Genomic DNA, 22926 nt, shown 5'->3' with positions numbered 1-22926 from the left:
TTGAGGTGTTCAAGAAGTCATTGAAGGAAATACCTATAGATGGGGTGGAAATAGCAAGAAAACTAGAAGTAGAATCTGAAGATGTGGCTGAATTGCTGCAATCTCATGGTAGAACTTGAATGGATGAGAGTTGCTTCTAATGGATGAGCAAAGAAATTTTGCTTAAAAAGCAAAGTTTTTAAGATGGACTCTACTTCTGGTGAAGATGCTGTGAACATTGTTGAAAAGGATTTTAGAATATTACATTAACTCAGTTGCTGGAGCAGCTTAGAGGATTGACTCTAATTTTGAAAGAAGTTCTACTGTGGGAAAAATGGTATCAACAGCATAATATGCTACAGGGAAACCTTTCATGAGAGGAAGAATCAATTGGTTTGGCAAACTTTATTGTTGTCTTATTTTAAGAAACTGCCGCAGCCTCCCCAGCCTTCAGCATCCATCAGCCTGATCAGTCAGCAGCCACCCTCTACCAGCAAAAAGATTATGACTCATTAAAGGCTTAGATGATGGTTAGCATGTTTTAGTAATAAAGTACTTTTTTTTTTTTGAGACAGAGTGTCGCTCTGTCACCCAGGCTGGAGTACAGTGGTGTGATCTCGGCTAACTGCAACCTCCACCTCTCAGGTTCAAGCAGTTCTCCTGCCTCAGCCTCACAAGTAGCTGGGACGACAGGCACATGCCACCACACCCGGCTAATTTTTTTGTATTTTTAGTAGAGACGGGGTTTCACCATGTTAGCCAGGATGGTCTCGATCTCCTGACCTTGTGATCTGCCTGCCTTGACCATCCAAAGTGCTGGGTTTACAGGTGTGAGCCACCATGCCCGGCCTAAAGTACTTTTTAATTAAAGTTTGTACATTGGTTTTAAGAGCTATTGCATACTTAGTAGACTACAATACAGTGTAAACATAGCTTTTATACACATTGGAAAACTAACAAATTCATGTGACTTGCTTTATTGAAATATTTGCTTCATTGCAGTGGAACTGATCTCACAGTGTGTCCAAGGTATTCCTATATACTAAAATGCCTTCTTAAACTCTTTAAGAGCAGGATATAGCTGGACTCTTACCTAAACTCTTTTTTTCTTGTGAAAACCATTTTCCTAAAAGCTCTTTGAAAAATTAATATTCCAATGAATGGTTTTGGGAAACACAGAGTACTTTATATTATGATTTATAGTGTTTTAGATAGTTCAAACACTAACATTCCTTAGAGATTGTTGAACTATTGGCCGGGCGCGGTGGCTCAAGCCTGTAATCCCAGCACTTTGGGAGGCCGAGACGGGTGGATCATGAGGTCAGGAGATCGAGACCATCCTGGTCTACACGGTGAAACCCCGTCTCTACTAAAAAAAATACAAAAAAACTAGCCGGGCGAGATGGCGCACGCCTGTAGTCCCAGCTACTCGGGAGGCTGAGGCAGGAGAATGGCGTAAACCCGGGAGGTGGAGCTTGCAGTGAGCCGAGATCGCGCCACTGCACTCCAGCCTGGGCGACAGAGCTAGACTCCGTCTCAAAAAAAAAAAAAAAAGAGAGATTGTTGAACTATTTAGGGCAGTTGCTTTATAAAGTAGAGGCTAAGAAGCAATCTTACTTTATAGTCTTCTGCTAATTTCTAGCTAAAATTGTAAATGTGATAATTGCTACATTAAAAAATTTAAGTATCTTATTTTTGAACTCATTATCTTTTATAAATTAGAAACAAAATATGTATTTATGAACTATGTAGACTGCAAGTTCACTTATCCAGATAATTGCACATTTATTTCCTATACAGCAGAAATTGTTCATTTTTGGTGAGTTTATTTTCTGTTGAAAAAAAGGTACCATCATTTATATAGTATTATCAGTTTATTGTAAAATTGCTACAACCTGTAACAGCGGAGAGCTGTAACATTTAGCAAATATACTGTGCTTCTTCACAAAGCATAATCTTGTTTAGCTAAGTGAAGCTGTGTTTCTGACTTGCTTTCTGAGGAGGTCCCTGACACCTACATCACGAAAGCTGATGTAGGGTGTTTGAACCTTCGCATTTTGGCTTTAGAGTCATGTTTTCACAATCGGCTTGGGAATGGAGTCTAAGAGTCACCCTCCAGGTGTGGCTCTGTGTTGCTTTGTCATGGGTGTGTTTGTGAAATGTTTTTCCTTCCAAACCAGTAGCCCACAGCCCTTCCTTTGTGTTGCTTGTTTTGGCTGGTGATCTTATTTTTCCAATTTCTCTATGGGCTTCACTCTTTCATCATTATGACTTGGAAAAACACATTAATAATACATACCCCTAGTATTTGGATAGTAAAACGATAGTGGTACATTTTAGAAAAAAAGAAAAGTTAATGTCAGAAATAATAGCAATTTTTGGGGGGGATGAATATAAAATAAATTTGATGAACTCAATTTTTTACTGACTTACCATGAAGGTTTCTTTTTATTTATTCTTAAACACTTATATTGACAGAAATGAATCGTTAAAAGCTAGTTATATTAAACAATCACTTTTTTTAAGCTAAAATGATTTTGTTGACATTGTAATTTGATATAATAATTTGTTTCACTAACTGGTAATGATTGGAAGAAAAAATAGTAAAGGTAACGTTTTACTCATTTTTAGTGATCTTTATTTTTGCTCAAAATGTCTGTTTTCCTTAGATCCAGATGTTGTTCTTGGATCTGGATTCAGCTCTCTTGAGAATCAGGATAACTTATCCTGGCTCGAGTACTGCCCGTCATCCCAGGCGTCTCAGACAGTAGTGAAGATACTGTTCTGCCCTCTCTCAATATCTTTACTTCCCCCTTTCTCCAGTATTATTTCTTCATCCATTCCTTTCTTTTGTCAGGTTTTTGTAGCTGGACAGATTGTCCTTTATCCTTGCTTGTGATCTATCATTCAGCCTTCCTAACTTCATAGTTATTATCTTTCTGCTGAGTTTCTTGCTTTATCATTGTAATGATCACCATTTCTAGGGCTGAACCAGCCAACTTTCTCGGTAGTAGAATGTCTGGTGACTAAATTGTCTTTCTCTAGTAGAGGGCTGCGTTGCATTCCTGTTACTTTGCGGGTTTTAAGAATCTAGCAGGGGGCATGCCTCAGAGTAAGCCCTGACTCCCTTTTAGAGGTCAGTTCTCAGGATTGAGCCCTGCTGAGGTGGGTGTGGACAGTATTATCTCTTTTCCTATGTTAAATATATTTTAAGATGTTTGAAAAGAAATGTTGACCCTGTGGGTCTTATAAAATCATCTTTTATTGCAGATATATAGTAAATTCATTACATTTTGTTGACCTGTTTTTGTTTTCTTCTTTCTTCCTTCACCCATTTTGCCATTCCATAGAGGTTATGGAGGATATGTTTAGAATCCTCATTTTTAAGCAAACAATTAGAAAAAAAATCTGCAATGTGGATGTCTTTAATCCACTTGGAATTCACTTATGTGGACATGATGACGTGGGGTTCTTCTTTGTGATTTGGAAAGTTGCTGTGTTTATAAAACATTCTAGTCCACTCCCTGCAAATTAGTATTTGTTTATAATTCCAAGGTTGGCAAGACAGAAATACATGCAAGTTATATATATTCTCTCTCCCTCTCCCCACTGCCTTCCTCATTCACGTGGGTGTGCTTGCACACATGAACACGCACCCCTGCATCTATGTACATAGGTATGTTGTATTAGTCCATTCTTACATACCTATAAAGGCATACCTGAGACTGGGTAGTTTATAAAGAAAAGAGGTTTAATTGACTCATGGTCCCACATGGCTGGGGAGGCCTCAGGAAACTTACAGTCATGGCAGAAGGTGAAGGAAAAGCAGGCACATCTTCACATGGGTGGCAGGAGAGAGACAGCATAAAGGGGGAGGTGCTGCCTACTTTCAAACAACTAGATCTTTCTGCGAGAGCTCACTCACTATCACGAGAACAGCAAGCGGGAAATCTGCCCCCATTATCCAATCACTTCCCACCAGTTTCCTCCCTCAACACTGGGACTTACAATTCAACATGAGATTTGGGTGGGGACGTCCAACCAAACCATATAATATATATAAACATGTAAATACATTTTGTACATTTTGTGATATGGTGGCAAAACTAGAATTTAGAGTTATAAGTCTAGATTTTAGTCATAACTCTACCACTTATTAGTAATGTGAGCTTAGGTATGTATTTTACTTTAAGCTTACCTATAAAACGAGAGTAATCTATATTCTGTCTTTTTCGTATGAGAATCATTGTTATTGTATAATTACGTTGCAACACCCAGATTCTTTACCTCATTGTTATAAAGAAATAAAAAAGAATCTATAATATATTGTAGTACACAACTAAGTAAATGTATTATGAATAAACCAAAAGGAAACCATCAAGAATAAGACGCCGTATTTTTTACTTCTTTATACAATAGCTATACATATATATGACAAGAAAGAAAAAGTCGGAGTCTAGTTTTCTTCAGTGAAGTAAATAATGAGATGTTTTATGTTATATTCCAGTAAATAGGACACCATTAAAGTTTGTTTTTAATGTTATTTAATAAATGTATTTCTTTGTGGGTTTTTATTTTGCTTTTATGCTTAAAAAGCAATATTTTCTACCTAAGATTTTGTTCTACCTAAGATTTTGTAAAATATTTACTTATATTTTTATTTCTGGTCTTTTAGAAGTTTCCTTTATTACACTGGTATTTCATATTTCAAATTTATTATGTGTGATGATAGGAGATTGAGATCTGATTTTATTTTTTCATATGGGTAACCAGTAGAATCAGTTCCATTTATTGACTTGCATATCCCTGCTTTTTTTTTTTTTTTTAATTAGAGACAGAGTCTTATTATGTTGCCCAGGTGTGAACATAGCTGATTGCAGCCCCAACCTCCTGGGCTCAAGCATTCCTCCCACCTCAGCCTTCTGAGTAGCTGGGACTATAGGCGTGCCCCATTATAGTAACTTTTCTCTTGTTTCTAGAGTGGCAGTTATATTACCTCCTGAGTCACTGGGGATGTTTGGGTATGGATAACAGAAACCCTGATTGAAACCGATACAGTTTTCATCTCATATAGAATTAAGAGGTTCAGAAGATATGAAGGATGAGGCTTAGTATGTTAGTCTGCTGAATGCAGCTGGAGAGGAGTAAGCAAGCTGTCGAATAGTAGGAAATGGAGTTGCGTCAGATGGGCTACCATCAAGGATTCCTGCTCTTAACTTTGAGTGAAGTGGGGAGCCATTGCAAGGTTTTGAGCAATGAAGAGTATGAGTATTCATGTGTATTCACAAGATCTTCCTGGCTGCAGTTTGCAGTTAGTCAACTGGAGTAAAAGGGGAAGCTGATGCCGGAAAGGGTAGGGTCCTAAGCCTGAGCCCTGAGACTCTTCAATATGAGACAGCTAGAAAGATGAGGAGGATTCAACAAAGGAGACTTGAGAAGGAGATAGGTGGAAAACTAGGCCTGGGTGGAGTTCAGGGAGCCAAATGAAGAAAGGGCAGCAGGGAGAAAGGAGTGTTCAACTGCAGTGTGTCAGATGGGATGGAGAATGACCATTGACCTTTGAACAATGTGGACGTCACAGGAGACCTGACTAGAGCAGTTTTAGGGGAGGCACATGGAAAGTGGGGCTTAACTTCGGATTGGTGGGGGTTCAAGAAAGAGTGGGAGGGAGAAACTGGAGATTATAAATCCCAGCATCCCTTTTGAGGACTGACCTTTTTTTGTGTATACACATAGTCGCGTCTTATTTTGATTCTACCAGAAAATGGGCCATTCTTTTAAAAGGATGTCCTTTTAAAAAATGCATTATTATGCTGTCATCAGTTTCCCATGTTAAATATTCTTTGAAAAGGTGGTTTTCAAAGACTATACAATGTTAATATCTTTTAATAATTTAACATATGATGGAAAACCTTTCTCTGATAGAACCGACAGATCCAGAGAATGAATTTACGTTAGGTCATGTTATACTAGTGGTCACTGACATTGCAGGGTGAGACGTGTACTCCACATCCCTTACATACCGAAAATGCATACGCTGAATTCTGTATGGCCCTTATGGGATTTCCTCTTTTCAGTGATTCAGGTTGGGAAAATTAGAGTCACCTTTGGTTCTTTTGGCTCCCTCATGTGGCACTGAATTGTTAGAGCAGTTGGCATGGTGCAGTGGATGGGACAAGCGCTAAGCGAGGCGTCAGGAGTCAGGATCTGGACCCAGCCCCACTGCCATGTTTCCAGGTTCCACAGGCCCTTGTGCACAGTGATTCAGCTTTTAACTCAGTTTTCTCTTCTGAAAAATGGCAGTGTTGAATTGGATGATTACTGAAGCCTTTTTCAGCTCTGATGCTATTTGAATTGCATGAAGTCACAGGTTTTACTTTCTGGTTTCTTTTTTCTTTTCCTTTCTTTCTTTCTTTCTTTCTTTTTTTTTTTTCTGAGGCAGTCTTGCTCTGTCATCCAGGCTGGCATGCAGTGGCGTGATCTTGGCTCAGTACAGCCTCTGCCCCCTGCGCTCAAGCAAATCCCAGGTAGCTGGGATTACAAGCACGCACCACCACGCCTGGCTAATGTTTGTATTTTTAGTAGAGACCGGGTTTTGCCATGTTGGCCAGGCTGGTCTCAAAATCCTGACCTCAGGTCATCCACCTGCTTTGGCCTCCCAAAGTGCTGAGATTACAGACATGAGCCACCGTGCCTGGCCACTTTCTGGTTTCTACTTTATCCTCATAATTTCTCTCTTGGTATTTGAGCAGGGGTTAAAGACTCAGAAAAAGAAACAACTTCACTATGGCCTATAATATTGATGGAAATACTTCAGCCTGAAAAGTTAAAATAAAGCACTCACTTTTGTGGAGGATGACTTTGGCTGCATGGAATCAGTGTACTTTGTGCTCAGGCTTACTAGAACATATCAAGTATCGTGACTGGTTACACAGCCTGGTGTCAGTTTAACTCTTTCAGCCACAGTAGCATAACGGGAAATTACTTTCACTTGGGTTCTCTGTATGTGCAGTCATTGTGTCTGCATTTGTATTGTATTATCTCTCCTCATCTGGCTTCCTGATAAAATGGAGAATTGATTTTTTAGTGATTTCTGCCTAGCAGAGACAAATCTGTTTATTTTTCTTGGCCTTTCCTGGTTTCGGATACAGAATTTATTCACCTGTTATTAAATTTTTCAACTAGATGATAAAAATTTAAGGTTTTTGAAATACGATCTTAACCACTAAAAGATGAGTGGGGAGAGAAACACAGAAAAAAGTAACCATGTGAAAATAATTCCCAAGGAAAAGCAAGTATTGTTGAACGGGTGCATATTGGCTCTTTTGCTAAAATGTCTTCTGAATTAAAAGAACATGTGAAATTATAACACATTTATACATCAATGAAAATAAAACTTATCATAACTCGTTTCATACTCTCAAATAAGCCACTTCACTGTGACAATGTGATACCTGACTATACAATAAAAAAATAGCACTTTAAGTATATATTTACAAACGTATGTATACACTCTTTGTCTTTGGAAGTATCTACTTTCATTTGAGCAAATAAATCCCCTAAAAGCAATAAGATGAGATAAAACATTAACTCAATCATTATCATTTAGGCTTGCCTCACTTTTTACTATGTCTGTTACGATATTTTCAGTTACTTAATATGACTGTGTTTAAGACGGTTTAGAAATCTATGTGAGATTAAGTACAAGATACTTGGTGGATAAGAAAGCATATTTACATATTTTTGCTAACTATTATATTGTAAAATATTTTTATTTTGATCCTACTGTATGAGCTGAGTGGAAGACAGAATAGCCTGATTATTGCCAGAGAATTTCTCTGTTCCCTGCAATGATTCCAGAAGCTCTTGCACACTTCATCAGTATTATTGTAATTCTTTGGCTGCAGGATATTTGGCAGCTGTTGCACCCCACTGGCAAATCCTATTCATACTTCTTTCCCATTCACCATTGCCATTCGAGAATTGATTTCTCTCTCCTCTACTCTAACCTTTCCCAATTCATTTTGGATTGTTCAATGTGAAACATTTTAATTTCATATCATACAGCTATTCAGCTTACAGTCCCTTTTTTAACCTGTCACCAGGGTAACAGCATAGCATGCTTTCTTTAGGCAATCAAGTTTTTATTTCACATGCTTAATGTTGCATTAAATGTTTGCATTTTGTTTAACCCCCCTTAAATACTTTGAACTCTGGATATGTTTTATAGGATAATGAAATCCTTGATTTTTGAATTGAAACTAAATCAGCACCATCAGTGCATTTATGTCAGAAGATTAATTTACATAATACAAAGATTATTATTAAAAACCCAAGTTAGCTGATCTGTGTAAGGCAATTTTCTGTAGATAATGGAGGAATATTTGTATATATTATAATATTTGTGTTCAGCCTTGTTCCAAAAAAGGATTTAAAAGTCGTTTAGAGATTGTCAGTGAGATAAGTATAAAACTTAAAAGAGGAATAGATTTGGTGCAAATGGGAAAATATATCTTTTGAACCCATCACTTGATTTTTCAGTATAATGCTTTTTTCTCTGTTTGTATATATGAAGATTTGGTTACTTGATTTTTCAGTATAATGCTTTTTTCTATATTTGTATATATGAAGACCATAATGATTTATGCATGTGGCAATGGGTGAAGTAACGAGATGTACTAGAGTGAGATTAGGCATCTTTTCTAGGAGACCAGTGTGGGCATTATGTGCTTTAACATCTCTTCATCAGTTTACTTTAGAATTACCTTTTCCTTAAAATAAATAATTTAATAATAATAGATTAGTGAAGATAAAAATGCATATGTTTAGATAGTGATTATTTGACTTGAATTGGATAGACCTCAGTTTCCCTTTACGGAGCTACCTAGTCATCTTTTCAGCCTTATCCCCAATAATACGTTCAATGAAATTTGTTCTGTGAATAAATCCTGTGATATTTGGAAAATACTAAGAAATGTGTAAGACAAGGTAGAGCACACACTAGCAAACCATGTTGTTTGAAAGCATTGTTGTTTTAAAGGGTATTGTCAGTATACTAGCTGTTTCAATGTCCTTATATTCCATTATGCAATCACCAAAGCTTTCATGTTAATCTACAGGGTAAACACTGATTTAAGCTACCTGTTCTTTTCTTTTAAACCATCTTTTAATAAGTTCTTTTTTACAATAAATGTATGTGTGTTTATTATCTTATTCTTGATTTTTGTTTTCTTTGGAAATTCTGGTTTCTTACAGTGTATCAGACTATTTAGAAATGTTGAGTATTCATATGCAACTAGTGGCCCTGAGTGTAGATAACATTAGTCTAGATGGACCAGTGTTCTGATCATCCACAAACATCACCTTCTTTCAGTAAGTTTCTCAATATATATTTTAATGATGATAAACTTTTACCTCCAGAGTTAAAGTTATCAGATCATTCCAAAAATAACAAATAGTACTCCATGTGATAAGATGCATGTGCTGGCTGGGCGTGGTGGCTCACACCTGTAATCCCAGCACTTTGGGAGGCCGAGGTGGGCGGATCACGAGGTCAAGAGATCGAGACCATCCTAGCTAACACGGTGAAACCCCGTCTCTACTAAAAATACAAAAAACTTAGCCAGACATGGTGGTGGGTGCCTGTAGTCCTAGCTAATTGGGAGGCTGAGGCAGGAGAATGGCATGAATCTGGGAGGCGAAGCTTGCTGTGAGCCGAGATCGTGCCATTGCTCTCCAGCCTGAGTGACAGATCGAGACTCTGTCTCAAAATAATAATAATAATAATAAAAGCATGTGCTTACAATAATGATGAAACAGTCTTTGACCTTTAGGAACTGTAACATCAAATGGGATAGATAGACGTGGAGCAGATAGTTAACTATTCTGAAGAATATCAAAGGGGAAAAGTCCGGATTGTTGTCCTGAGGAAGGGGAAGGAATCTCATTTCCAGATTTTCCACATAATTTTATCTAAGATGTAGTTTTCAACAAAGAGTTATAAGACATGTAATGAAACATGAAAGTGTGGCTCATTCACAGGATAAAAATAAGCCAATAGAAATGTCCAGGGGAGAGCCTAAATTTTGGACTTACTACACAGCAACCTTAAAAAACCTGTTGTAAATACATTCAAGAACTAAAGGAAATGAGGAATGAAGAAATAAAGGACAGTATGGCAATGATGTTTCACTAAACACAGTATCAATAGGGAGAAATGATAAAATCGCAAAAATTTTTTTTTTTTTTTTTTTTTTTGAGACGGAGTCTCGCTCTGTCACCCAGGCTGGAGTGCAGTGGCTGGATCTCCGCTCACTGCAACCTCCACCTCCCGGGTTCACGCCATTCTCCTGCCTCAGCCTCCCGAGTAGCTGGGACTACAGACGCCCGCCACCTCACCCAGCTAGTTTTTTGTATTTTTTAGTAGAGACGGGGTTTCACCATGTTCGCCAGGATGGTCTCGATCTCCTGACCTCGTGATCCGCCCGTCTCGGCCTCCCAAAGTGCTGGGATTACAGGCTTGAGCCACTGCGCCCGGCCGCAAATAAAAATTTTTGAGATGAGAAGTACAATACCTAAAATGAAAAAATACATTAGATGGACTCAACAGTAGATTTGAGCTAGCAGAAGAAACAATCTGCAGATTTGAAGATAAGTCGATTAAGATCATCCAGTGTGAAGAACAGAAAGAAAAATGGAAAAACAACAACAACAAACCCCAAGAGCCTCAGAGATTTATGGTACACAATCAGTGTACTAACATGCATGTACTGGGAGTCCCAGAAGAAAAGGAGAAAGAAACAAAAACAGTATCTAAAGAAATAGTGGTCAAAATTCCTTAAATTTCCTGCTCATTCAGGAAGCTTCATAAACTCAAGTAGAATAAACTCAAAGAAATCCACACGTACACATATCATAGTCAAACTGTCAAAAACCAAAAAGAATCTTGGAAACAGCAAGAGTAAAATGATTCATCACGTAAAAGGATCCTCCACAAGACTAGGAGCTCACTTTTCATCAGATACCATGAAAGCTAGAAGAGAAAGGGATTTTATACATAAAGTGCTCGGGGAAAAATGCCAACCAAAAATCTTATGGGTAACAAAACTGCCCTTTCAAATGACATGATAACATTCCCAGGTAAACAAAACCTGAGAGAATTTGTAAGACCTGCACTACAATAAATACAAAAGGAAGTTCTTAAGACTGGAGTGAAAGGATACTGAACAGTAACTTAAATACACATGAAGTTATTAAGAGCACTGATAGGCTGGGCATGGTGGCTCACGCCTGTTATCCCAGCCCTTTGGGATGCCAAGGTGGGTGGATCACCTGAGGTCAGGAGTTCGAGACCAGCCTGGCAAACATGGTGAAACCCCATCTCTACTAAAAAAACAAAACACACAAAAAAATTAGCCACGCATGGTGGTGCATCCCTGTAATCCCAGCTACTTGGGAGGCTGCGGCACGAGAATCGCTTAAACCCAGGAGGTAGAGGTTGCAGTGAGCCGAGATCATGCCACTGCACTCCAATCGGGGTGATAGAGCAAGACTGTCTCCACAAAAAAAAAAAAAGAAAAGAAAAGAAAAAAAGCACTGGTTAAGAGAACTACATTGGTAAACATAAAATAAATGTGTTATTTACTTTGTAAGTTTTTTTTCCTTTTCTGATTTAAAAGGTGACTGCGTAATGTAATAATTGTAAATTATTGTGTTGTTGGGCACACCATGTACACAGGGTAATTTGGATGACAATTAGAAGACAAAGGAGGGTGGAGCAAATGAAGCTATGTTGGACGTCATTTTCTATATACTATTCCAATTAAGTTAGCATCAACCCAAATGATATTGTTTAAAGGTAAGGTGATAATTGTAATGCCCAGGATAACCACTAAGAAAAATAACTTTTAAAAATGGTAATATTAGTAAAAGAAAAATCAAGGGAATTAAAATGAGACAATAGAAAACGTTGATTTAAAACAAGGCAATAATAAAGGAATAGAGGGAGAAAAAAGATACGACATATAGAAAGTAAAAAGCAAAATGGTAGATGTAAATCCTACCTGATGGATAATTGATTATATTAAATGCAAATGGCTTAATCTTGTCAAGAGCAGATACTGACAGAATAGATTTAAAAATATGATCAAACCATATGCTTTACAGGAGACATACTTTAGCGTCAAAGGCATAAATAGGTCAGTTGTAAAAGGATGGAAAAAAGTATCAGACAGACATTGTATTTGTGATATTATTATCACCATTTTATTATCAATAATACTGATATCAGATAAAATAGCCTTCTTTTTTTTTTAGTTTTGAGATAGGGTCTTGCTCTGTCACCCAGGCTGGAGTGAAGTGGCATCATAGGTCACTGCAAGCTCAAACTCCTGGGCTCAAGTGATTCTCCTGCCTCAGCCTCCTGAGTAGCTGGGACTAGAGGGCATGCCCTAATATTTGACAATTTTTTTTTTTAATAGAGATGAGGTCTTGCTATGTTACCCGGGCTAGTCTCGAACTCCTGGGCTCAAGTCATCCTCCCACCTCAGCCTCCTGAAGTGCTGGGATTTTAGGTATGAGCCAACACATCCAGACTTTTTTGTATTTTTTTTTCTTCAAGAGAGAAAGTCTTGCTCTGTCACTGAAGCTAGAATGCAGTGGTGTGATTATAGCTCATTGCTGCTTCGAATTCTTGAGCTCATGTGATTCTTCTGCCTTAGCCTCCCAACTAACTAGGACTACAGATGTACCCACCACGCCCAGCTAATTTTGAAAAATCTTTTTTAGAGGCAAGTTTTTCCTTTATTGCCCAGGCTGGTCTTGAACTCCTGACCTCAAATGCCTGGACTCAAGTGATCCTTCTGCCTCAGCCTTCCAAGTAGCTGGGATTATAGGCATGAGCTGCCAAGACAAAATATTGTTCAAGACAAAATTATTGGTAGAGACAGGGGGATGTTTTATAATGATAAAAGGGTCAATCCATCAGAAAGCCATAACAAGTATAAACATATATACACCTAATAACATAGTTCCCAAAAATGTGAAGCAAAGCTGAGACAAAGAGAGAAATAGACAATTCCACAATACGTCACTTTGAAAAATGGGTAGAACAACTAGACAGAATATCAGCAAGGAAGTAAAAGTGTTGGACCGCCCTATAGACCAAATAGACCTAACAGAAATCTCTAGAATAATCTCTCCAATGACAGCAGAATATACCTGTCTCAAGTGCCTGTGTAACATTCTCCAGGCTAAACCATATTTACCATACCATAGCATACCATTTACTAGGCCATAAAACAGGCCTCAATAAATTTACTAGAATTGAAATCATACAAAATATGTTTTCTGACAAATTAAATGAAATTAGAAAACAACAAGGAAAATGTGGGTCGTTCATACATATGTGGAATTAAGCAGTGTACTACCAAATAACCAATAGATTTAAAAATTTACAGAGGAAACTGGAAAATATTTTGTGGTTAATATAAACAACACAACATCTAAAAACGGGTGGGTTGCACATAAAGCAGTGCTTAGAGGGAAATTGAGAGCTGTAAGCACATGTATTAAAAAAAGAAGAGGCCAGGCATAGTGGCTCACATTTGTAATCCTAGCTCTTTGGGAGGCTGAGGTGAGCAGATTGTTTGAGCCCACTAGTTCGAGACCAGCCTAGGCAACATGGTGAAACCCCATCTCTACAAAAAATACAAGAATTTGCTGAGCATGGTGGCACATACCTGTAGTCCCTGCTACTTGGAAGGCCGAGGTTGGGGGATTGCTTGAACCCGGGAGGCGGAAGTTGCAGTGAGCCAAGATCGTACTGCTGTACTCCAGCCTGGGTGGCAGAGTGAGACCCTATCTCGAAATAAAAGAAGAAATAAAGCTGGGTATGGGTTTGGTGGCTCATGCCTGTAATCGCAATTCTTTAGGAGATTGAGACTGGAGGATCACTTCAGCCCAGAAGTTTGAGACTCCATCTCTACAAATAATAGTAATAATAATAATAATAATAACATAATGTCACTGGGTGTGTACACACCTGTAATCCCAGCTACTCAGAAGGCTGAAGTGGGAGGATTGGTTGAGCCCAGGAAGTCAGGGCTGTAGCAGTGAGCCAGGATCATGCCACTGTACTCTAGCCTGGCTGACAGAGTAAGACCCTGTCTCAACAAAGAAAGAAAGAAAGAAAGAAAGAGAGAGGGGGTGGGGGGGAGGGAGGGAGGGAAGGAAGGAAAGAAGAAGGGAAGGGAAGGAGGGAGGAAGGGAGAAAAGGAAAGAAAGGATCAATTACCTTATCTTCCATTTTAGGAAACATGGAAAAATAGAGCAAACAAAAGCAGAGGGAATAAAATACTGAAAACTGGAGTAGAAATAAATGAAATAGATACTGGAAAACAATAGAGGAAATCAATAAAAGCAAAATGTGTTTGTTGGAAAGATCACAGAAATGACAAACCTATAGATAGGCTGACCAAAAGAAAAAGAAAACTCAAATTGTAAAATCAGGAATAATAGGGGGTATGTCTACTGACCTTACAGAAATTCAAATGATCATAAGGGAATACTATGAACAATTGTTTGCCAATAAACAAGATAACTTAGATAAAATGGAGAAATTCATAGAAAGATACCAACTGCCAACACTTTCTCAAGAGAAAGTAGGAAATCCGAATAGACTTATCATAAGTAAAGAGATTGAGCTAATCATTGCAAAACTTCTTAGAAAGAACTCAGGACCAGATGACTTCACTGGTTAAAACAGTTAAAGGAAAATTACTTAATACTCATCCTCACAAACTCTTCCAAAATCCCAATTTACAAGACCAATATTATGATTCCAAAACCAGATAAAGTCATTGCAAGACGAAAACTAAAGGCTGATATCCTTCATAAGTATTAATGCAAAAATACCCAACCGAATAGTGGCAAACTGAATCCAAGAACATATACAGTGATATACATCATAACCAAATGAGGTTTCTCATAGGGGATGCAAGTTTGGTTTAACATACAAAAGTCAATCAATGCGATACATCATATTAATAGAATAAGAGACAAAAACCACAGGATTATCTCAAATGCAAAAAAAAAAAACTGACAAAATCCAACAGCTTTTCATTATGAAAAACACTGAGCCTACTCAGAATAGAAGGCAACTTCCTCAGACTGATGAGGAGCATCTATAATAAACCCACACCTGAAAACAAGGGCATCTAGATTGGAGAGAAGTCAACTTATCTCTTTTTGCAGACGACATGATCTTATATGTAGAAAATCTTGAGGAATTCACAAACAAATCTGTTAGAACTAATGAGTCCTGGAAGGATACAGGATATGAGAATGATATGCAAATATCAATTTTTGTTTTTGTACAAGCCAAAAATGAAATGAACAGAACAAATTCATGGGAATTTGTGACTACAGTGATATGAATTTGGAAATAATTTGACAGATTCTTAAAATATTAGATGATTACCCCATAACCTAGCTGTTCCACTTCTTGGGATATACCCAAGGGGAATGAAACCTTGTGTCCACAGAAATGTTGTACACAAATGTTTATAGTGGCATTTGTCATTATAGCCAGTGGAAACAACTCTATATAACACCAAAAAGTATACAATACTTAAATATAAATTTTTAAAAAGAAATGCAATACTTGAACACTGAAAACTATAAAATGTTGTTCAAATAAAGATGACCGAAATGAAGCACACCCTGTGTTTTGAATCAGAAGACCTAATATTGATCACCAAACTGATCTACAGATTCAGCACAATCCTTACTAAAATCCCAGCTGCATTATTTTTGGAAAAATAGACATCTGATTCCAAAATTCATATGAAAATGCCTTTGCATTGTAAAAGAGGAATAAAGTTCAGAGGCTCCTACTTCCCGATTTCAAAACACTACAGAGCTACAATAATCAAGACAAAGTGGTACTGGCATAAGGATAGACATGTTGATCAATGGAATAGAATCGAGACTCCAGAAATAAATTGTTATACTTACAGTCATTTGAGTTCAATAAGGGTAGGAAGAAAATTCAATGAGTTAAGATTAATCTTTTCAGTAAATTCTGCTTGGGCAATTGGATATGCACATGTAAAAGAATGAAGTTGGTCTCCTTCCTCACACCATACATAAAAATGAACTTTAAGAATCGTAGACCTAAATGTAAGAGCTCATACAACAAAATTCTTAGAGGAAAACATAGGAGTTAATCTTTGTTCCGTTTGGTCAGGTAATGATTTCTTACATAAGATGTCAAAAGTACAGGCAACAAAATAAAAATTAGCTTTTTTTCCTTTTGCTGGTGGCGGCGAGAGCGGAGAGGACGCCATGAAGGCTTCTGGCACACTACGAGAGTACAAGGTGGTGGGTCGCTGCCTGCCCACCCCCAAATGCCACACGCCGCCCCTCTACCGCATGCGAATCTTTGCGCCTAATCATGTCGTCGCTAAGTCCCGCTTCTGGTACTTCGTATCTCAGCTAAAGAAGATGAAGAAGTCTTCAGGGGAGATTGTCTACTGTGGGCAGGTGTTTGAGAAGTCCCCCCTGCGGGTGAAGAACTTCGGAATCTGGCTGCGCTATGACTCCCGGAGCGGCACCCACAACATGTACCGGGAATACCGGGACCTGACCACCGCAGGCGCTGTCACCCAGTGCTACCGAGACATGGGTGCCCGGCACCGCGCCCGAGCCCACTCCATTCAGATCATGAAGGTGGAGGAGATCGCGGCCAGCAAGTGCCGCCGGCCGGCTGTCAAGCAGTTCCACGACTCCAAGATCAAGTTCCCGCTGCCCCACCGGGTCCTGCGCCGTCAGCACAAGCCACGCTTCACCACCAAGAGGCCCAACACCTTCTTCTAGGTGCAGGGCCCTCGTCCGGGTGTGCCCCAAATAAACTCAGGAATGACCTGGTGAAAAAAAAAAAAAAAAAAAAAAAAAAAAAGAAAAATTAGATAAATTCCACTTCAGAATTTAAAACTTGTGCTTTAAAGGACATGATGAAGAAAGTGAAAAGACATCCCTCAAAATGGGAGACAATATTTGCAAATCATATCTATTTAATAGTGTCCTTTGTCTAGTATAGGGAATTCTTACAACTTAATAATAGAACAAATGATCCAATTAAAAGATGGGCAAAGAACATGAATAAAAAAATGTTCAAAAAAGATATAGAAATGGCCAATAAGCCCATAAAAGGTGCACTGTATCATTAGTTGATAGGAAAATGTAAGTCATAACCACAATGAGATACCACTTCACACCCACAAGGATGGCTACAATCAAATACACAATAAATAGTTGGTGAAGATGTGGAAAAATGGGAACCGTTACATGTTCCTCATGGGAATTTGTGACTACAGTGATACAATTTGGAAATATTTGACAGATTCTTTTTTTTTTTTTTTTTTGAGGCGGAGTCTTGCTCTGTCGCCCAGGCTGGAGTGCAGTGGCCAGATCTCAGCTCACTGCAAGCTCCGCCTCCCGGTTCCCGCCATTCTCCTGCCTCAGCCTCCCAAGTACTGGGACTACAGGCGCCCGCCACTCGCCCGGCTAGTTTTTTTTTGTATTTTTAGTAGAGACGGGGTTTCACTGTGTTCGCCAGGATGGTCTTGATCTCCTGACCTTGTGATCCGCCCGTCTCGGCCTCCCAAAGTGCTGGGATTACAGGCTTGAGCCACCGCGCCCGGCCAATTTGACAGATTCTTAAAATATTAGATGATTACCCCATAACCTAACTGTTCCACTTCTTGGGATATACCCAAGGGGAATGAAACCTTGTGTCCACAGAAATGTTGTACACAAATGTTTATAGTGGCATTTGTCATTATAGCCAGTGGAAACAACCCTAATGTCCTTCAAATGATGAATTAGTGTTTAATAGTAAATAAAATGTGGTGTGTTCATAGAATGGAATATTTTTCAGCAATAAAAATAAATGAGGTATTGATATTTTCTACAACATGGATGAATTTTGCAAAAATGCTAAATGAAATAATTCAGTCAAAGTAGATCACAAATTTTCCCAGAATAAGCAAAGCTATAGAAATCGAACGTACATAACAGTTGCTTAGGGCTGTGGAGGGGAATGTAGGGTAACTGCTGTCGTATCTACTGTTTCCCTTATGAGGCAATGAAAACGTTTTCAAGTTGCTTGTGGCGATGGTTGCATAACTCTGTGAATATACTAAAAACCGTTAACTTGTTCACTTCAGATGGGTTAAATGTATGATATGTGAATTTCATCTCAAACTCTTTAAAATGTTTATCGTCTGTTATGCATTTTATATTTAAGAATTTGTTTTCCTAATGGTATAAGAGAAGTTCAAATTTTAGGAATTAAATGAGGCATTTCTTCCTTCTAATTTGATGGAATCTTTAGGAGTATTTCTTTTCAAATTGTAAAATATGTTTCTATGGCTGCTCTCAATTTAGTTCAAGAGTAGCTTTTGGGGGTAGATTGGGGGTAGTGTTCCTGGGCTACCACCTGGAAGGTGGAAGTAGTAAATGTATGTGAACCCACATTCTTCTCGCCTTTCTTTCCTCTTCTGCCTTGAAATGCAAGTGACATAAAGTTAAAACAACACAGAAAAGTTTCAGTTCCTACAATGGCAGTGTGGTGTATTTTCAATGAATTCCTTTCCAGATGAATAATTATAAACTCTGGACGAAATATAAAACACAACTATTTGAAGGCTGTCGATGTACAACCGAATACGACCCCTAAAAGAAGAAAACTACACCAGTGAGATGCACATGTATGTGGCTTTTCCTCTGAAAGCAGTCACCATTGCATGCATTAAGGCATGGCTGGAACTCAGTTACTGGTTTTAGGTCTCAGAGAATGATGTTCAATGTTGTCAGAACTGCTGGAAGTTAAGCAGGGATATCATGGCTAAAAGGGAGCAACAGAGTGAAGAGTTCCATATGTGAATTCAGGTTCTCTCAAATTGTTGGCTGACCCTAGAAATGTGCATAACGAAGACCTCAGGGATCCCAGAAGATCCCAGACCTGCTGGAATGCTGAGTGAACTGAGCTAAAATTTCAGTTGTCTACCATGGTGATGATAATGTTGGAATCTGAATCTCATCAATTCGAGGTACTTGTAAACACCTTGAGCTTTCCATTAAAACCCTGGAAGGATCATGCCTTGGGAGAAAAGACTATTTCTGGAATAAATAGTTTGGGCTTTTTATTTATTGAGAGCAAAACCAAATAGTTCCTAGCACAACATAAAAGTGAGCCTCCACAACTTCAGGACTAGTAACTAGTAATTTAACTGCCTGCTATAATAAAAATCCATACTTTTCAGAGGGAGATGACATGATGAGTGAAGTCCGACAACATCCCCACAATGTTTACAATAAACATTTACTTGGCTTGCAGTTTAAGAATAAAGACAACTGTAATTGAGAGAAAAAGCAGTCAACAGAAATCAACCGTGAGATTACTAAAATGTTTGTTTCATGGGTAAAAGCTTTAAAGTAGCTATTAAAATCATTTTCAAGTATTAAAGATGAAAATGAGGGGAAAATAGGGAATATCAGCATAGATATTGAAATTAAAACACATTACTAAGTGGAAATTCAAGATCTAAAATGTCCTATATCTGCAATAGATAATTTGCTGGATAGGCTGAAAAGCATACTGGTGATGGCAGAAGAAGGAATAGGTAACCTTGAAGATAGAAGAAGAGAGATTATGCAATCTGAAAAAAGAGAAAGAAAAATATATTTTAAAAAATTGAAGAGACACAAAAGGACAAAGGAAACTTTTGGAGGTAAAATATGTGTATTACATTGATTATGGTGGTAGTGTAATGACCACATGCATATGTCCAAACCAATCAACTTGTGTGCATTAAACATGCAGTTTTTTAAATGTCAGATACACCTCAATAAAGCTGTTTAGCCGAGGTGGGTGGATCACCTGAGATCAGGAGTTTGAGACCAGCCTGGCCAACATGGTGAAACCCTGTCTCTACTAAAAATACAAAACAAATTTGCCAGGTGTGGTGGTGTATGCCTATAATCCCAGCTACTAAGGAGGCTGAGGCAGGAGAATCACTTGAACCTGGGAGCTGGAGGAGGTTTCAGTGAACCGAGATGGTGCCACTGCACTCCAGCCTGGGCAACAGAGCAAGACTCCTTCTCAAAAAAAAACCAAAAAACAAAAAACAAAAAAAAAACACAAAAAAACGCTGTTTAAAAAAAAGAAAGGAAGACAGCCTCGGTGACTTATGGGCACTGTAAGTTATCAGGAAGCGTGTATTAGGAAGCACAAAAGGAAAGGCTAGAGAGTGAAGAAATTTCAGAAAAAATATTTAATGTTGTCTTCTTAAGATTGGGAACAAGACAAAGTTGTCTGTTTTTATCACATTTACTCAGTATTATCCTGGAGATCCTAGCCAGTGCAGTTGTAAAGAAAAGAATAAAAGGCATAGAAATCAGAAAGGAAGAAATAATGTAAATGTTCTGTTTACAGAGGACATAATTGTTTGCATAGAAAGCCTTATAGGAATCTATAAAACTGTTGCTGGGACTAACAAATTTAGCAAGATTACAGGATAAAAAGGCAATCAAATACAAGCTGTATTTGAATAAAGTAGCAACAATGAGAAAATGAAAATTAAAGTTTCACTTAACAGCATAAATATACTCAGGCAAAGCAAACAACCTCACTAGTTAGAGTAGGAAGGCATGCAAGAAATAACAGAGCCTGGATTAAGAAAATGTGGCACATATACACCATGGAATACTATGCAGCCATAAAAAAGGATGAGTTTGCATCCTTTGTAGGGACATGGATGCAGCTGGAAGCCATCATTCTTAGCAAACTATCACAAGAAGAGAAAACCAAACACCGCATGTTCTCACTCATAGGTGGGAACTGAACAATGAGATCACTTGGACTCGGGAAGGGGAACATCACACACTGGGGCCTATCATGGGGAGGGGGGAGGAGGGAGGGATTGCATTGGGGAGTTATACATGATATAAAAGTCATGCACATGTACCCTAGAACTTAAAGTATATAAAAAAAAAAAAAAAAAGAAATAACAGAGCCTAATGATTGCAAAGGAAGCTTTCCACACCTTACTTGTGTGGAAAGGAACTCTAAGGAATCTGCCATACAATGAATAAAACTAAGACAAAAATAGGCATAAAGTTAACAAAAGAGATTCATGACTACCACACTTTATGAGATAAATTAAAAATCAAAAGAAGTAAGAGTTATATCCTGCTCATGGACTGGAAGAGAAAATGTTAAGATGTCACTTCTCTCTACAGTAATATAGATTCAATGCAGTCCCAATCATAATTCTATTGAGATTGTATCTCAGGGAGGATGTGGAAGAAGTTGGCACATCGGTTTTGAAATTTCTATGGAAATGCAAAAGAACCTTGTATTAGTCCATTTTCACCCTGCTAATAAAGACATACCTGAGACTGGACAATTTACAAAAGAAAGAAGTTCACTTGAACTTACAGTTCCACATGGCTGAGGAGGCCTCAGAATCATGGTGGAAAACGAGGAGGGGCAAGTCACGACTTATGTGGATGGTAACAGGCAAAAAGAGTTTTGTGCAGGGAAACCCCCAGTTTTTTTTGTTTTTTAAACCATCAGATCTCGTGAGACTACTTCACTATCACGAGAACAGGGCAGGAAGACCTGTCCCCATAATTCAGTCACCTCCCACTGTGTCCCTCCCACAACACGTGGGAATTCAAGATGAAATTTAGGTGGGGACACAGCCAAACCATGTCAGACCTAGAATAGCTGATAGGAGCAAAGTTGCAGTACTTGGTCTACAAATTTTCCTGAAATGGCCTCACGCCTGTCTCCTACCACACAGGAAAGTTAGAGATGCATCACAGATAGATCTACATGTAAAACTTCTAAAACTTGTGAGTATATCTTCTGAACCTTTGTATGTAAGTGGAAAACTTCTTAGCAAGGACACAAAGCACTAAACATAAAAGGAAAAATTAATGAGTTAGATTTTGTTAATATTAAAAACTTCCATTAAAACTGCAAAAAGATACCACTACATACCTATTAGAATGTCTAAAATCCAGAACACTGAACACCACATGCTGCTGAGGATGTGGAGCAACAGGAGCGCTCATGCATTGCTGGTGGGAGTGCAAAATGGTAAGCCGCTTTAGAAGACAGTTTGGCAGTTTCTTACACGGCACAATCTTACCATGTAATCAAGGAGTTGTGCTCCTTGGTATTTACCAAAATGAGTTGGAAACATAGGCACACACTAAAACCTGTGCATAAATGTTTATAGCAGCTTTATTCATAATTGCCAAAACTGAGAAGCAATGTCCTTCAGTAGGTGAGTGGATAAACTGGTACGTCCATACAGTGGAATATTATTTAGCAATAAAAAGAAATGAGCTACTAAGGCATGAAAAGACAGAGTGGAAACAAATACATATTGGTACAGGGAAAAAGCTCATCTGAAAAGGCAGCATTCTATATGATTCCAGCGCTAAGTGACACTCTGGAAAAGGCAAACCTGTGAAGATTGTAGAGATCAGTGATTGCTGAGCATTCGGGGGAGGGAGGGAGGAATAAATAGGTGGAACAGGGGACTTGTAGGCAGTGAAACTACTCTGTATGATACTGTAATTCTGGACACATTTCATTATATATTTGTCAAAACCCACAGAATGTGTAACACAGAGTGAACCTTAATGTATGGACTTTAGTTAACAGTGACGTATTGATATTGGCTTATCAATTGTAACAGATACACCACACAAATGCAAGATGTTCGTAATAGAGGAATTCATGTGGGGGAAGGTGTGTGGGGAAACTGAAATTTTGTTGAATTTTTGTCAACCTAAAACTTCTTTAAAAAATAATGTCATAAGTTTTTTTAAAATCTGCTGAAGGAAAGACATTGTTAAGAAAATTCATAA

General features: G+C 38.2%; 2 protein-coding genes across 4 annotated transcripts in view; both read left to right on the top strand.

Moving 5' to 3' along the window:
* The window catches only part of PCCA (propionyl-CoA carboxylase subunit alpha), a 457788-nt gene that overhangs the window by 266718 nt on the left and 168144 nt on the right, over window positions 1-22926 (top strand). The window lies entirely within an intron of this gene.
* Window positions 16278-16936, top strand: LOC117063550 (60S ribosomal protein L18a). The gene has a single exon (XM_033177346.1). It carries the CDS (start codon window positions 16324-16326, stop codon window positions 16852-16854), a length of 531 nt encoding a protein of 176 aa, XP_033033237.1. The 5' UTR covers window positions 16278-16323; the 3' UTR covers window positions 16855-16936.

Source organism: Trachypithecus francoisi, unplaced genomic scaffold (assembly GCF_009764315.1).
Source record: "Trachypithecus francoisi isolate TF-2019V2 unplaced genomic scaffold, Tfra_2.0 Lachesis_group18, whole genome shotgun sequence".
Classification (NCBI taxonomy): domain Eukaryota; kingdom Metazoa; phylum Chordata; class Mammalia; order Primates; family Cercopithecidae; genus Trachypithecus; species Trachypithecus francoisi.
The sequence above is the reverse complement of the archived record's forward strand: the minus strand, read 5'-3'. Positions and strand labels throughout refer to the sequence as shown.

Bases quoted from the DNA above. Each gene is read 5' to 3' on its own strand.
- LOC117063550 (XM_033177346.1), top strand. From the start codon at position 16,324: ATGAAGGCTTCTGGCACACTACGAGAGTACAAGGTGGTGGGTCGCTGC.